Source organism: Hordeum vulgare, chromosome 4H (assembly GCF_904849725.1).
Source record: "Hordeum vulgare subsp. vulgare chromosome 4H, MorexV3_pseudomolecules_assembly, whole genome shotgun sequence".
NCBI classification, from domain to species: Eukaryota; Viridiplantae; Streptophyta; class Magnoliopsida; order Poales; family Poaceae; genus Hordeum; species Hordeum vulgare.
Genome location: NC_058521.1, coordinates 76078438 through 76094171, shown reverse-complemented (window position 1 = coordinate 76094171; position 15734 = coordinate 76078438). Strand labels below are relative to the sequence as shown.

Genomic DNA, 15734 nt, shown 5'->3' with positions numbered 1-15734 from the left:
TTTCGATAAGTAAGAGTGTCGAACCCAACGAGGAGCAGAAGGATCTGACAAGTGGTTTTCAGCAAGGTAAAATCTGCAGGCACTGAAATTGTCGGTAACAAGTGATTGTGTGGTGAGATGATTCGTAGCAAGAAACAAGTAACAAAAGTAGCAACGGTGCAGCAAAGTGGCCCAATCCCTTTTGTAGCAAGGGACAAGCCTAGACAAAGTCTTATAGGAGGAAAAACGCTCCCGAGGACACACGGGAATTTCTGTCATGCTAGTTTCATCATGTTCATATGATTCGCCTTCGTTACTTTGATAGTTTGATATCTGGGTGGACCGGCGCTTGGGTACTGCCCTTACTTGGACAAGCATCCCACTTATGATTAACCCCTCTCACAAGCATCCGCAACTACGAAAGAAGAATTAAGACAAAGTCCAACCATAGCATTAAACTAGTGGATCCAAATCAGCCCCTTACGAAGTAACGCATAAACTACGGTTTAAGCTTCTGTCACTCTAGCAACCCATCATCTACTTACTACTTCCCAATGCCTTCCTCTAGGCCCAAATAATGGTGAAGTGTTATGTAGTCGACGTTCACATAACACCACTAGACGAAAAACAACATACAACATATCAAAATACCAAACGAATACCAAATTCACATGACTATTATTAGCATGACTTATCCAATGTCCTCAGGAACAAAAGTAACTACTCACAAAGCATAATCATAATCATGATCAGAGGTGTAATGAGTAGCATCAAGGATCTGAACATAAACTCTTCCACCAACTAATCCAACTAGCATCAACTACAAAGAGTAATCAACACTACTAGCAACCTTACAAGTACCAATCGGAGTCGCGAGACGGAGATTGGTTACAAGAGATGAACTAGGGTTTGGAGATGAGATGGTGCTGATGAAGATGTTGATGGTGACGTGTCCTCTCCGATGAGAGGAGTGTTGGTGATGACGATGGCGACGATTTCCCCCTCCGGGAGGGATGTTTCCCCGGCAGGATCGTCCTGACAGAGCTCTAGATTGGTTCTGCTCAAGTTCCGCCTCGTGGCCGCGGCGAAACCACGAAAAATCTCCCGTCTGATTTTTTCCTGGAGGAAAGCCTCCAAATACCAAAAGAGGGGGCAAGTGGGCCAGCAGGGTGCCCACAAGCCCCCATGGCGCGGCCTGGAGGGGTGGCCGCACCGTGCAGGCTTCTGGCCACCCCCTGGCGCCCCTCTGGTGCTTCTTCGGCCCAATATTTTTTATATATTGGGAAAAATATCCGTTGATTTTCACGGCGTTTGGAGTTGCGCAGAATAGGTATCTCAACTTTGCTCCACTTTCAGGCCAGAATTCAAGTTGTCGGTATTCTCCCTCTTCATGTAAACCTTGCAAAATAAGTGAGAAAAGGCATAAGAATAGTACCGTGAAGTGAAATAACAGCCAAAGAAGCGATAAATATCAACATGAAAACATGATGTAAAATAGACGTATCAACCACCCTGCTAGTGCCTGATGCTCGACAGAACAGAGCAGCCTAATAGGGTAAATTGTGCTGCTGCGCTACTCTACTGTGCCGAGGAAATAAAACAAAAAGGGGGAGAAGGAAGGAAGGAGGGGGATGGAGAGAGGTGGTGGCGCAGATGGGGAAGAGGGGGAACCCTAGAAGAGGGGAGGCACGGACGCCCAAGTTATAAGGGGGGTCCTCGACGGTTGTGCTCACGGCGGCAGCTCTCTCCCTCTCGGCTACTGACGGAAAGGAGCAAAGGAGACTGTAGACGGCGTCAGGAGGAAGGAGGAACGGGGGAGTTGGGCTACCGCGTGAGGAAGGGAGAAGGTGGGCCGGCCATGTGAGTGTAAGCCCACATTTTGTGCAGGATAGAGGAAATAACCCTGGGATGGTTTTCCATTAACAGAAAAGGCAGAGAATAAAAGAAAAGTGCAAAGAAATCTATAAGTGCTAAAAATAAAACTAGCACATCCTTGGACATGAAAAATTAAGACATATTTAATAAAAATAGAAACAAGAGTTTAGGAGCAAGTAAATATTTTACAAAACAGAATAACAGGATCTGTTTTGTAATCCCTTGCACCATCTACAACACCTTTTCAAATAAACAAATCACACTTCCAATCACCACAAAACAAGGCTAGCACTTGGGCATTTTTAAATCAGGGTAGGCTCAAGTGAATCTTGAGCTTGGAATAAAAGGGAGAGGGAAGAAGGGTTTTATAAAACCTAAGAAAATCACAATGTGGATTCTACTAACACATGCATACTCCACACAATCTTCACATCTCACATCACGACATAAGATCACAAGCATCACATGAAATCACATGGCATGATATGGAATGCATGCATGCAAAGGAAGAAAAAAATAAGGTGACATCACACGGAATCATAGCATGCATAGAGCTCTCATGTCATTGACAAGGTGGACCCACATAAGAAGGTTCCAAATAGGGAAGGTTACACACTTGGGGCATTACATATATACTTATTATGTGCAATGAGGGAGAGACATACTCTAACACACTTTTCGTACTTGGATCATATACACTTATGATTGGACCTCTACGAAGCATCCGCAGATAGAAGAAATCATTAAGGTAAATCCAACCGTAGCATTAAACATCAAGTCCTCTTTACTCCTATACGCGCACAACTCCCTTACTCGGGTGTAAGTTTATGTCACTCTCGCCACCCACTATAAGCCAACCATGAACATAATGCAAACCCTCCAGCGTGTATCCTTCACGTGTATGCATCACAAAAGGAACCTTAGGACAGCACCATATCAACACATAACTCATATCAATAACATCATATCACAATTAACCCATAGGACAAAACGGATCTACTCAAACATCATAGGATAACCACATATCATTGGGAAAAAGTATGTAGTATTGAGCACCATGTTTAAGTAGAGAGTTACAGCGGGAAAAGAGGTGTTACACTGTTGCATAGAGGGGGGGAGAATTGGCGTTGATGGTGGAAAGATTGTTGATGTAGATCGTGTCGTCACACTCCTTGCCCAGGCCACACTCCGGCGCCACCGAGAGAGAGGGGGAGAGATCCCCCTCCTCCTTATTCTTCCTTGCCCCCCTAGATGGGAGAAGAGTTTCCCTTGTGCTCCATGGCATCCATGGCGGCGGAGGAGCAGGAGCTCCTCCGAGATTGGATCTCCCTTTTTGTTCTCTTTTATTTTGCGTTCCTATTTTCTGGCCCTTCACCGTAACTCCGATCGGGCTGAAATTTTGAGGGGATTTTTATCCATAAATTAGATTTCCTACGCCCGAAGAAGAGCCCCAACCGTCTTAAGGGGCGCCCACTACACACCACCATGCGCCACGGACCGCCTCGCACGGCCTGGTGTCTACTAGGGGTTGTGGGCCTCCGTTTGCATTGATTCCCGTTCCCAAAAATCACATATATTCCAAAATAATTCTCCATAAACTTTTAGCGCGTTTGGGCTTCGTTTGATATGGATATTCTGCGAAACAAAAAAACATGCAACAAACAAGAAGTGACACTTGGCACTGGATCAATATGTTAGTCCAAACAAATGATATAGTTGCTATAAAATGATCATACAACATCCAAGAATGATAATATAATAGCATGGAACAATAAAAAATTATAGATACATTGGAGACGTATCAGGTTCCGCTATTGGTTATTGACCAGAGAGGTGGCTTGGTCATGTCTACATGATCTCGAACTCATAGGGTCACACTCTTAATGTTCGGTGACGCTAGGGTAATTTTGAGATATTAAGGGCCTGTTTGGGACTGCTTCAATTCATCAAAATTAGCTTCACTTCATCAAATTCACCATGGAGCAGTTTCATACAGAAGCTATAACACTATCAAGAGAATGTTTGACTTCCATCTAGCTCCAGCTTCAAGAATAGAAAATTTAGTGGAAAGAATCTATTTGATTGGTTGAGGAGAAAGAATGAAGGGGTATCCACTTACTAGTGGCAGTGGTGGGTAATTTCCCCCCAACTTCAACTTCTATAAATTTTTTGAGCACCCTCTCAAGAGCTTCATAAAAACTTTGAAGTTGTACCCCAGATTCTAGTTTTTTACGAAGCAGCATATCGTGGAGCTACCCCGTTTGGCTTGTCTTTTCTGAATCAGAGCCGAATATTAAGGAGCAGAGCAGTCCCAAACAGGCCCTAATAGTGGAAATTTTGAAAGTTGTTCGGAGTCCTGAATGGGACCTGGGACATCACGGGAGCTCAGGAATGGTCCGGAGGTAAAGATTTATATATGGGAAGCCATATTCATGGGTCCGAAAATGTTCAGAAATTTTTTGGTAGAGTACTAGGAAGTTTATAGAAGGTTTCGGGATTACACCATGGGGCCCAACGACCCAGGAATGGCCCACATGGACGAAGGGGTGGGTCCACATCCCACATGGGACTGGCTACACCATTCCCCAAGGCACATGTCATTTAAATGTGGAGATAAGATCTTATCTCTAAATTTAAAGGGTTGAATCTAGAGATAAGATGTTATCCTCGTGTTTAAAGGGTATTCTCCCTTGTGGCCATACCTAGGAGGGTTTTGGATGCCCTCCCCACCCTTTAGCCTATATATAGATGGGGGAGGTGCATGGGGTAGCCAACCATTCACCCTTGGCCATTGGCTCTCCCAACTCATCCCACGTTTCTCCCGTACGCGCTTGACGAAGCACTGCCGGAATTCCGCTGCCACCACCACCATGACGCCGTCGTGTTGGTTCAGATCTCATCTACCCATTATTCCTCTCTTTATGGATCAATAAGGAGGATACGTCATCGAGTCGGACGTGTGCTAAACTCGGAGGTGCCGCACGTGCAGTGCTTGGATCGGATTGGATCACGACATGAGTACGCCTATGCCAACCATGATCTCTAGATCGTTAACGGTTATGGTCTACAAGGGTATGTAGACACCTCTCCCTCTTGTTGCTAGCATCTTCATAGAATAGATCTTGGGTGTTCCGTAGGATTATTATTTTCCTATGCAACGTTCCCCAACACTGATAGTCGCGAACCAAACTCTGGTTGTAAGATTAAGAGGATAGTGACATTCCTTGCCCACCAAAGTTCAAGTCCCACATTTGCCAGTTGGTGCTCGCATTTTATTGGATTTATTTCAGGCCTTCCCACGATGTCCATTCATTGGGAGGAGACGTCCTCGTCAACTACGATGACGTTTGTGACGACTTTGTCAATCTCAAGATGATGTGTCGGCTCAACCTTTTGGAGGTCCCCATAAGGGTATGGTATCTCAACCTTTTGGAGGTGCCCATAAGGGTATGGTATGTGTGCATGCGTTCATGTTGTGAATGTATGCTAATATTGCATTTAGAATAAGTATGCCGACGACAAGAACTGCTCGGTTTATTGATGGGAAACCGGATGAAAACCTTTATGAAAGGCAACCACACCTAGTTAAACTAGGACAACACACATGACATACAAGGACCCCGGTAAAACCAAACATGAAGAGAAGAGTATAGCACGGCCCATTGCAATGTCATCGTACATCGGCCATCGCACTCACGACCCGACGACTTTGACTTCGCTGCAAGAACATAGGAGGGCATCCGCAGCGAGCATGCTTTTCACAAGTGTGTTATTCTACCTCATGATCTTAGAGAGAGAAGACATTTCTGAAAGGAGGCGAACATGTGCTACTCCAATCCTGAGAGGACGGCGAACAAAACTTGTACGACGCTTGTTGCTCGTCAAGTGAGCTCATGCTGCCAACACCACCATGCAACGACCATCCTCGGGGAAGCGCACCATGACATACTCCAACAACACCGAAGCCCGGCCATCCACATCACCACAAGAAAAGTGTGGCCACCAAGAACCTCTCCAAGACAATGCTTCCAACAAACTAAGGCAACCAAGCACACCCCATCGCCGATTTGACAAGGTGGGTCTAGGATTTAATTGGGAGAAAGGATGACAAAGGTAGAAGGGGTGGTGGGTCTCCTGGGTGATGTCTCCAAAAAGAGAAAGGGCATCCAGAGATGTTGCCATCACCGGCCACAAGCAGACTTTCGTCCGGAGAATCCACACCCAACTACACCATCAACAACCACCCGCATTTCACCAATACCTGACATGCCCGCCTGCCCGCAACCGCCCTTACATGCTCACCGGAGTCATGGCAGCGACCCCTCCTCGGACTTCCACCGCATCAGGCCTCGGTGAGCCCATATCCGGTCCATGCTACCCGCAACTGCGGTCGAACACCCACCGAATGTAGGCAGAGGCAGCGCTGCCTCAAACTCCAAAACCACCCCTCGCCAACCACCACCGCCGCCGGCCTTAGATGAAGCGGCCTTTAAACCCGATGCCCTGCCATCGAGCGAGGGCGCACCTCTCTCAGTCGCCACGTAGCCATAAAAAACGTGCCATCGTCACCATCCCCGAAGCGGGCCGAGCTTCGCCCGAAGGGAGGAAGGTGAAGGGAGGGGCAGCCGGTTAAGGTTTTTTGGAGACGACGCGGGGGTTGGGAGAAAACGATTGGCCACGAGGAGTCGAGAACCAACAGATTACTATCACGAAGAACAATGGTAGAGCAGCAGTCTCTCTCTCGGTTCAGTCGTGCAACGGTGCAAGCAAACATCAGCAGGCGTAGGGCAGAAGCAAAATGAAGCCATATATAACTACAATTGACACCACTGCTTAGTTATTACGATAATTGCATTACAAAATTGGCTTTCCAGGTTACGCGAGAGACCACCACTGAAAGCGACTCTATCATCATCTTCGCAATTACAATTACATGACACAACAAAACCTAAAGGCGTCAGCCAGTTGCCACGACACTGAACCAAAGTCCTTCGAGAGAGAAAAAAAATTAACTCGAACCAACTCTATACTAGCTACACAACACAATCTACAGCCCCTGAATCCAAAACTTGAGTTTCTTTTTCTTGTCTGACCTCTAACTTCAGTTTCTTGTTCAGTCGTCTAACCTAAAAGCATCTTAACTAATTACCACAACAAAAGTTGACATTTGACAGGCTACACTACCCGACGGCTACCTGACTATGCATGCTTGCCATGCCCAAGCGGGAGGCAAAGAGCAGGGGCATGGACCTGGTACAGTGATCCTTGTACCGAGGTACCAAATGCCATTCCAAAACCTGAGGAGGCTAATGTTCGGGAAGACTCTGCACCCGAACCCGATCGCTTGATCAAGGGTGCGCGGGTTAATCGTCCTTAACTCTCTCTAATCTGCTTGGGTTTTCGGAAGCTTGCACGCCTAATCAGTCACCTAGACATGTGATCAGTTTTCCTGAACTGTATTACACGAGACCTGATGGACATGTTAGTGGGGGCTGCTAAGGAGGAGTCTGACGGATGCTGCGCTGCGCTCATTCAGAACGGTTTCTGCAGGTACGTGAGCATGTCCCCGAACGCGGCGGCGTCGCGGGCGAAGGCGCCCGGCGACGGCGGGTCGAAGATCAGCGAGCCGTCGATGACGAACCCGTCGTCGTCGATGACGCCGCCCCAGTCGTCGCCTGGCCAGCCTCCGGCGAGGCCGGCCGCGTGCTGGCTCTCCGCGTAGTCCATGTCGCTAGGGAAGTCGGGCGAGGGCGAGGACAGCGCGCGCTCCGAGGAGCTGGAGTCCGTGTGCAGGCGCGGCATGGAGTGGTTCGAGTCCCTGTCTGCCGACCCGGACCGGTCGAAGCAGAGCATCTCCGTCGCCGGCGGCGACGGCTGCTGGTAGAACCCGTAGTCAGAGAGCTCGACCTTCATTGCCGGCCCAGGAGCGTAGTGTCCCTGCCGCGGGTTCTTGGCAGCCGGCGCCGGCGCCGGCTTGACATCGGCGACGTCGGACTCCACCGTGTCGTACCGCTCGATGACGCCCTTCTTGTTGTAGATTCGGCACAGCACCCAGTCATCCAGCTGCAAAGATCAATCAAGAAGGAAAAAAGTATCAGCGATGGCGATCGATGGAGCTAGAAGAACAAATAAAAAACTAAAGCTAGTGTACGTGTACGTGGACAGGAGATGGCGGGCGATGGGGCTGGCGCCGTTGTCTCCATCCCGTGGTGCGTGAGCCATGACGCCATGCGACCGCCGCAATTGCTTTCCGCACGTCGCTGGCAAACTACAGGCTGTGACGAAAGGGACAACTTGAGCGTGCTGCAACTTGGAGTTGGACCCCCGGCCCTTTTTCTCTTGTTCTTTTTTCGTATGGCCACGAACCTAACCTGCCAATTGACTTTTTCTAAAGCTAAAATACAAGTTGCTATTTCAAGAAAGATCTCCCGGTCGATTTCTTTACTAAATGCAAAGTAAACCTCTCGCTAATGCTAGAAGAGGAAGGGATTAAACGAGGCAGACAAGCATCAGCGCAGATTGACAAAGGTGGTTACCCTGAGCGCGTTGTTGGACTTCTTGCGGGCGGCGGCGGAGCGGTCGACGTCGGCGAGGCGGTACTCGTGCATGATCCAGTTGGTCTTGACGCCCTTGGGTGGCTTGCCGGCGTAGAAGACGAGGGCCTTCTTGATGGCGACGGGGCGGGGCGAGCCGACGGGCTTATCGGCGCCCGTGGCCTTCCAGTAGCCCGTCCCGGCGGCGCGGTTCGGGCGCGACCCGTTGGGGTACTTGCGGTCCCGCGGCGAGAAGAAGTACCACTCCTTGGAGTCCTGGCCTCCCCCCGCCGCCTTCTCCGGCAGCCTCCACGGCTCCAGCTTGTACAGGTCGACCTCGGCGATCACCGGCGCGGCGATGGGCAGGCCGCCGCACTTGCGGCAGAGGTAGTACATCACCAGCTCCTCGTCCGTGGGGTGGAACCTGAACCCCGGGGGCAGCTGGAGGGCGCCGTCGAAGCCGTGGTCCATTCACGAACGGGGGCTTGGCTTGAGCGAGCTCGGAGGAACGGGCGGCGGGCGCTCGCGCGATCGGTTGTAGTGGAGGCGAGGCGGCTGTCTCGACTATCGGCGGCGGCTCTTGGGGAAGATTTGGAATGGAACATGAGCTCCCCGTACCTGCTCGTATATATAGCCCCAAGGTGCCGACGCGTGTCGACGGGCGGATGTGACGCACGTGCAGGTTGGGGAGGAGGGGCTGGTTGACCGTGGGATTAAGGGCCACGTGTCGATCATCGGACGGGCGACGCGACGTGTGAGCGGTGGGATGTGGCGTGGGGCCAGCGGGGGGGCGCAATTGTCATGGATGACGTCAGCAGTTGTGTCGCCGTCTGGGATGGCGAGGGAGCATCCGACCCCGTGAGATATGACGAGGGGCGGTCCGTACCTGCCTGTGTGGTGGGGCCAGGGAGGCATGTTGCGCGGGGCCCGCCTGGGGTTTGCGCCCCTTGGTATAATTGTACGGGTCGTCGAGATTCCCAGCGTCCACTTGGTCCATCTGGTGGCTCGGCTCGTAGGGGTAAAATAATGCTTCGTTGCGGATTCCGTGGATTTCGGGGTTTTAAAACCTGCATCGATCCCCACCGTCGATGATATCTAGGCACCTTGTGGTCAGCTTTTAGGGTAGGTTAAAATCGTCCTCTGTTGAACTTGAAACTGAAACCTGTACTGTCACGTACTCCTAGGCGACTAAGTGCCCCATAGGTGTAGCTCCCTAGGACAACTTTTGTGTGGATTTAATCTTTCTCTTTTGTTTGTGCAAACCTAAGAACAAATATATAGTATAATAGGGTACATTCAGTACGATTAAAGTATTATATTTTTGTTGAATTAGGTGAAAGAGAAGAAAATTTAAGACAAATTATGAAGTAAAGTAAAAAATATATTGAAAAGATGCAAGTCATCACCTCTCTACTTTTTAATTACCCAAGACACAATGAGCTAAGTGAATGTAGAAATTTAGGAGACCATATGTAAAATATATTGTTCTTGATTACCGGGTGATGAGAGAGAAACATTTCTCCCATTTTAAAGTGTATTGGTAAGAGAAAAGTACACTCTTTTATGAATAATTTTTTAAGCCAAATGTAAACTCTTCATCGGACGGAGGGAGTAGATAGTAACATAGTCTAGGATAGCGTGTATGTCTAAATATGTATTATATGTGGAAAAAAATAATTAGAAACTACATCCGTATACAAATCCAGTGATATAGTTTTCATGACATGTAGTAGTACCGTATATTTAATTCCTCAAATCAATGATCTAAAACTACGCAAATACTTAAAAAAGAAGCCCAATGCATGAAGAACTTTAGTAGCTAAATCATTAAATATAAAATGGTTAGATACAACAAGTTAAGTAACCATCCATTGGTGGCTTTATTTTTTATTTTTTAATGTGTTTCACACCTCATATTAGCACCGCTTCATTGAAAGTGGCCTAGGAACATGTATAATAAGATGACATAAACATGCTATAGGGATTAGAATATTATATCTTTGCTTAGTTGGAGGAGAGAGAAGAGGAGAGAGAAGAGAAGCGGGCTTTTGGTGAGTAACCAGATACAACACGAGACCCAAGACACTTTGCGAGATTGTAAGGTAGACCAACTACTACTAAAGTAGTACACATTTAAAACTTATTATTGTATATACCGGCTATTAGGTTGACTCTATATGACATGTCAACTCCTTATAGCCGATTGTTGGCTGTATTATTAACCATGCTCTAAGAGTAGAGCTATAGTAACCCGTGTTTATTAAGGGTCGTAGTAATTTTAGTTAAAATTTTACCATATACTTTACTAACAAAATATTAATGCATGTGACAAAGAATTATATTATTTAATTTATATAACTTTAATTATGTTATTTTTATGAATATAACTTACATTTTATTAGTTCAATTGTGGCCAAAATATGATCTAAAATAAGAGGGGGGCTAACAAACCACAACAGAGGTAGTATATATTTGTAAGTAACTACTCCCTTTGTCCCAAGTTAAGCGACTCAACTTTGTATTAAGTTTAATACAAAGTTAGTACAAAGTTGAGTCACTTTTTTTGGGACGGAAGGAGTATTATACTTGTTGGCTATACAATTGATTATGGATGACAAGACAACAACGTACCGTGAGCAACCAGCTATACTATTAACCATACTCCAAGGTATTAAGGAGAACGTCTTACAAAAGCATCTCATGAGAAAGAACCTCACAAACACAAAGACTACGAAAAAACAATTCACAAACATGTGTACGTGAATAATCGACCGCACAAAGAAAAACCTGTGGCTAAAGATGAATCATGAAGCCGCACTTATTGGAGAAACGTTATGACGCCCTTACCAAAATATTTTTCGGAGAGTACCTTTGCCATCTCACTTTTGAGGGAGTAGCATCAATTAAGAGAGAAGAGGAAGACCGCGGACGATAGAGACATGTTTAAAGGATAAGAGGGATCCAGACCATCCCTAGTCATCATCAAGGATTCTTCAAGATAAGTTCCAAGTCCGCCTGAAGATGTTGTCGTGGCTTGACAAGAAGGTTTCTCGGCTCCTTGATGACACCCCTTGGACGGACATGTTGCAAACATCATTGTCATCAAGTCTGATAGGCCACACAAGGGTTTTCACCCGAATCCTCAAGACATGTTAGGAAACCATAGTGGAGCCCCAATAGAAACATGATACCCATGGGTGTTACTGCCACCGACGCTAGAGCACAAAACTTTAGTTGGATGTCTATTAGATGTCACATTGAGGACCCTGAGCCACTGATCCAACCACACAGGAAGGCACGCCATGGTCCAACCACGCAACAAGTTAATGGTCCTCAATGAGTTACAATTTTGGATACTATCATATAAATAATAAATCACCTCCAAGAGACCTACTTCACTTGAGCTAGTTGAGTTTTATCGCACCAATGCATATATCATTTAGACATAGTTGGGTATCATTACATATCAGTACGTAATCTACATTCAACAGAGGCAAAGATGCAGGTTCGATCATTTTTCAATAGGCTAACTCCTACCTCTTGAGCTTGCGTTGGTTTTCCCTTCAAGAGGAAAGGATGATGCATGGAAGTAGATAAGTATTTTCCTCAGTTTGTTGAGACCGAAACGATTCTGCATCTACTACTATTACTCCACACATCGACCGACTCATGCGTGCATCTAGAGTACTAAGTTCATGAAGAACAGAGTAACGCATTAAGTAAGATGACATGATGTAGAGGGATAAACTCAAGCAATATGATGAAAACCCCATCTTTTTATCTTGATGGCAACAATACAATACGTGCCTCGCTACCCCTACTATGTCACTTGGTGAGGACACCGCAAGATTGAACCCAAAACTAAGCACTTCTCCCATTGCAAGAATTACCAATCTAGTTGGCCAAACCAAACCAATAATTCAAAGAGACTTGCAAAGATATGAAATCATGCATATAAGAATTCATAAGAGACTTAAAAAATATTCATAGATAATCTGAACATAAACTCACAATTCATCGGATGTCACGGCCAAGATGCGACCCTATCCTCAATTTGGCACGAGGGCTTCGTCAGGGATAGAAGCGCATCTCGTCGTGTCGCAAGAATGGATATCATTACAAGTACATGTACTGAAAAGAAGAGATATATAGAGTTGGCTTACACTCGGCACAAGCTACATCAGAGTCACATCAGTACATTACATATTCATCAAGAGTAAGAGCAGGGTCCGACTACGGACGAGAACAAACGAGAAAAGAAGAACGACGTCCATCCTTGCTATCCCAGGCTGCCGGCCTAGAACCCATCCTAGATCGATGAAGAAGAAGAAGAAGAAGCAACTCCAAATGAACAATGCTCATATGTTGGACACTATCACAGCGCTAGCACACTCGCGTGTGCCTTGTAGTGAGACCGAGAGGTCCTGTGTTCAAATCCCAGCTCCCCATGTTTTTTTTCATGATTGGGCCTGATCTGGCGCTTGGTTGGGCTGTGTCTCCACTTTCGGCCCATTTCTTCTTTTTTAATCTTTGCTAGGAATTTTGCTTTTCAGAAAAAATCAACATATTTTCAAATGCACGTAGTTTCTAATCCGTGCATCGGATTGCGATGAGTTATATATGTAACTTGGCTAGAATTTTACGTAGGTTAATATTTTACAGCTCTCATGCATAGTCAGAACTGTTTAAAAATTCCAGCTGTTTGCATCGGTTTGCGTGTCGACGTGTTGAAAACGGATTAGGTCGTAACTATTTGTCCGTAGATCCGTTGGAGATGTGCCATATATGTAAATGGACCAGAACGACGAGTAGAATCACGTGAACCACTTTGTTTTGCCGTTTAACAAACCTAAAATGTGATTAGGACAAATCTGGACAGAATTAAGATTTAACACGTGGGGTCATTTCGGAGATGCTATATGTCGTTTTCGGCCTCATTTAAAATGCCTAGCTAGGTAGATTAATTTGTGCTTCACCCGTTGCCATGTTAACAACCTTTTAATATATCCGTGTACCTGAACGGGAGTGAACTAAATAATTCAACGTGGAGTTTCGTCGAGTTGCATATCGAGCTTCACTTAATGTGTAGTGTTTGCGTGAGGTGAATTGCCATGCCATGCCTTGCATTAGACCGTTCATGCATCATATGTGTCTTGCATCGTGTGGTGTATATCTGTGTTGATGCTTGTTTCCGGTTTGCTTCGTCTCGATAGAGTTCCGCAAGCGTGTTGGGAAGTGAGGATCCGTTCGAACACGTCGGTTCGTCTGCTTCACGGAGTCATGCTTCTTCTCAACGGGATCTCAGGCAAGATGACCATTTCCTCAGATACCATTACTATCATTGCCATGCTAGATTTATCGCTTATACCGATTATGTCTCGTTGCCTACCACATGCTAAATATCAGCCTCTCTACAATGCCATGAAACCTTCAACTGTTCAACCTAGCAAACCACTGATTGGCTATGTTACTGCTTCCTTAACCATGTTGTTAGCGTTGCTAGTTGTAGGTGCATTGCTTCCATGTGAAAACATGGGTTCCTTTTCATAACACCATATTAATGCTATTTAAATTAATGGACCTATATACTTGGTAAAAGGTGGAAGGCTCGGCCTTTCTAGCCTGGTGTTTTGTTCCACCTTTGCCTCCTTAGTTTCGGCTACCGGTGTTATGTTCCATAAATGAGCGCTCCTAACACGATCGGGGTTGTTATGGGGACCCCCTTGATAATTCGTTTTAGATTAAAGCTGGTCTGGTAAGGCCCAACATTGGTACTACATTTTCCCAACATAATAATTTTGTTAATACTGAAAGCATAGGGCGTCATGAACCCGAGGAGTAATTTCACATAATACAGGGAGGGCCAGTGCTGATGGTGCCGATCCAAAACAGAGCAGCTTACTAACGCTACCCGGGGCAACTCGGCGTTTGGCGTGGTAACCATCGCTCATCCGTCGTGTCCTGAGAACGAGATACGCGGCTCCTATCGGGATCGTCGACACGCCGGGCGGCCTTGCTGGATTAGTTTTACCTTTGATGAGATATCTTGTGCATCGGGATTCCGGTGATGCTTTGGGTAATCTCAGAGTTGAGGTTTTCCACTAGGGAATCCGACGAGGTCGCGAGCTTCGTGACTCAGGATTTCTATGCGGCTTGTGGTAATTTGTGATGGACTAGTTGGAGCACCCCTGCAGGGTTAAATCTTTTCGGAAAGCCGTGCCCACGGTTATGTGGCAACGTGGATACTTTGTTTAACACTGGTTCTAGATAACTTGAAGTTAACTTAATTAAACTTGCCAACTGTGTGCGTAACCGTGACTGTCTCTTTCGTGAGTTTCTTCTCCGATCGAGGACACGGTGGGGTTATGTCTGACGTATGTAGGTGTTCAGGATCATTCATTTGATCATCAGTAGTTCACGTCCGCTATGCGTAGATCTTCCCCCTCTTATTTCTTTTACTCGTAAGTTTAGCCACCTCATATATGCTTAGCCGCTGCTGCAACCTCACCACTTAACCATGCCTCACCCATTAAGCTTTGCTAGTCTTGATACCTTTGGAAATGAGATTGCTGAGTCCCCTGTGGCTCACAGATTACTACAACACCAGTTGCAGGTACAAGTAAAGGTTACTTGACGCGAGTGCGTTGATTGCACGTTTGGAGTTGCTTGTTCTTCTTATTCTTCTTCATTGATCTAGGATGGGTTCCAGGCCGGCAGCCTGGGATAGCAAGGATGGACGTCGTTCTTCTTTTGTCGTTTGTTTTCGTCCGTAGTCGGACCCTGCTCTTCTTCATGATGATTATGTAATGTACTGATGTGACTCTGATGTAGCTTGTGGCGAGTGTAAGCCAATTCTATATATATATCTCTTCTTTTCAGTACATGTACTTGTAACGATATCCATTCTTGCGACACGACGAGATGTGCTTCTATCCCTGACGAGGCTTTCGTGCCAAATTGAGGATAGGGTCGCATCTTGGGCGTGACAAGTTGGTATCAGAGCAGTACCGACCTAGGAGCCCCCTTGATTGATCGAACTTGGCCAAGTCGAGTCTAGTGAAAAAATGCTTTGAGTCTAGTTATATATTGGAGAATAGGATTCTTTTTTCTCCTCTTCTATGCTCTGGTGAGGAATCTTGACGTAATAATTTATTCTACTCCTCTTCTCACTCAATTTTTTTAGGATCACGCGGATATTTTTGGAATCTATATGATGCCGATGTGATGGACTTCTGTCTTGGTGCCTCCTATCTGCTTTGAGTTTCAGGGGAGTTGAGCTCCAGGGGATTCTTGAGCACATCGCTATCATTCAGGTTTCTTAGTATCTCAGAATGAAGGATATTCGTA

At 46.3% G+C, this 15734-nt stretch overlaps 1 protein-coding gene across 1 annotated transcript; it reads right to left on the bottom strand.

The window, feature by feature from the left end:
- Positions 1-6665: 6665 nt before the first annotated feature.
- On the bottom strand, positions 6666-9006 carry LOC123447932 (NAC domain-containing protein 71-like). The gene is made up of 2 exons (XM_045124666.1): positions 8391-9006; positions 6666-7917 (listed from the first exon to the last, which is right to left on the bottom strand). The coding sequence occupies exons 1-2, from the start codon at positions 8856-8858 to the stop codon at positions 7387-7389; spliced, it is 999 nt and encodes a 332-aa protein (XP_044980601.1). The 5' UTR covers positions 8859-9006; the 3' UTR covers positions 6666-7386.
- Positions 9007-15734: the final 6728 nt, after the last annotated feature.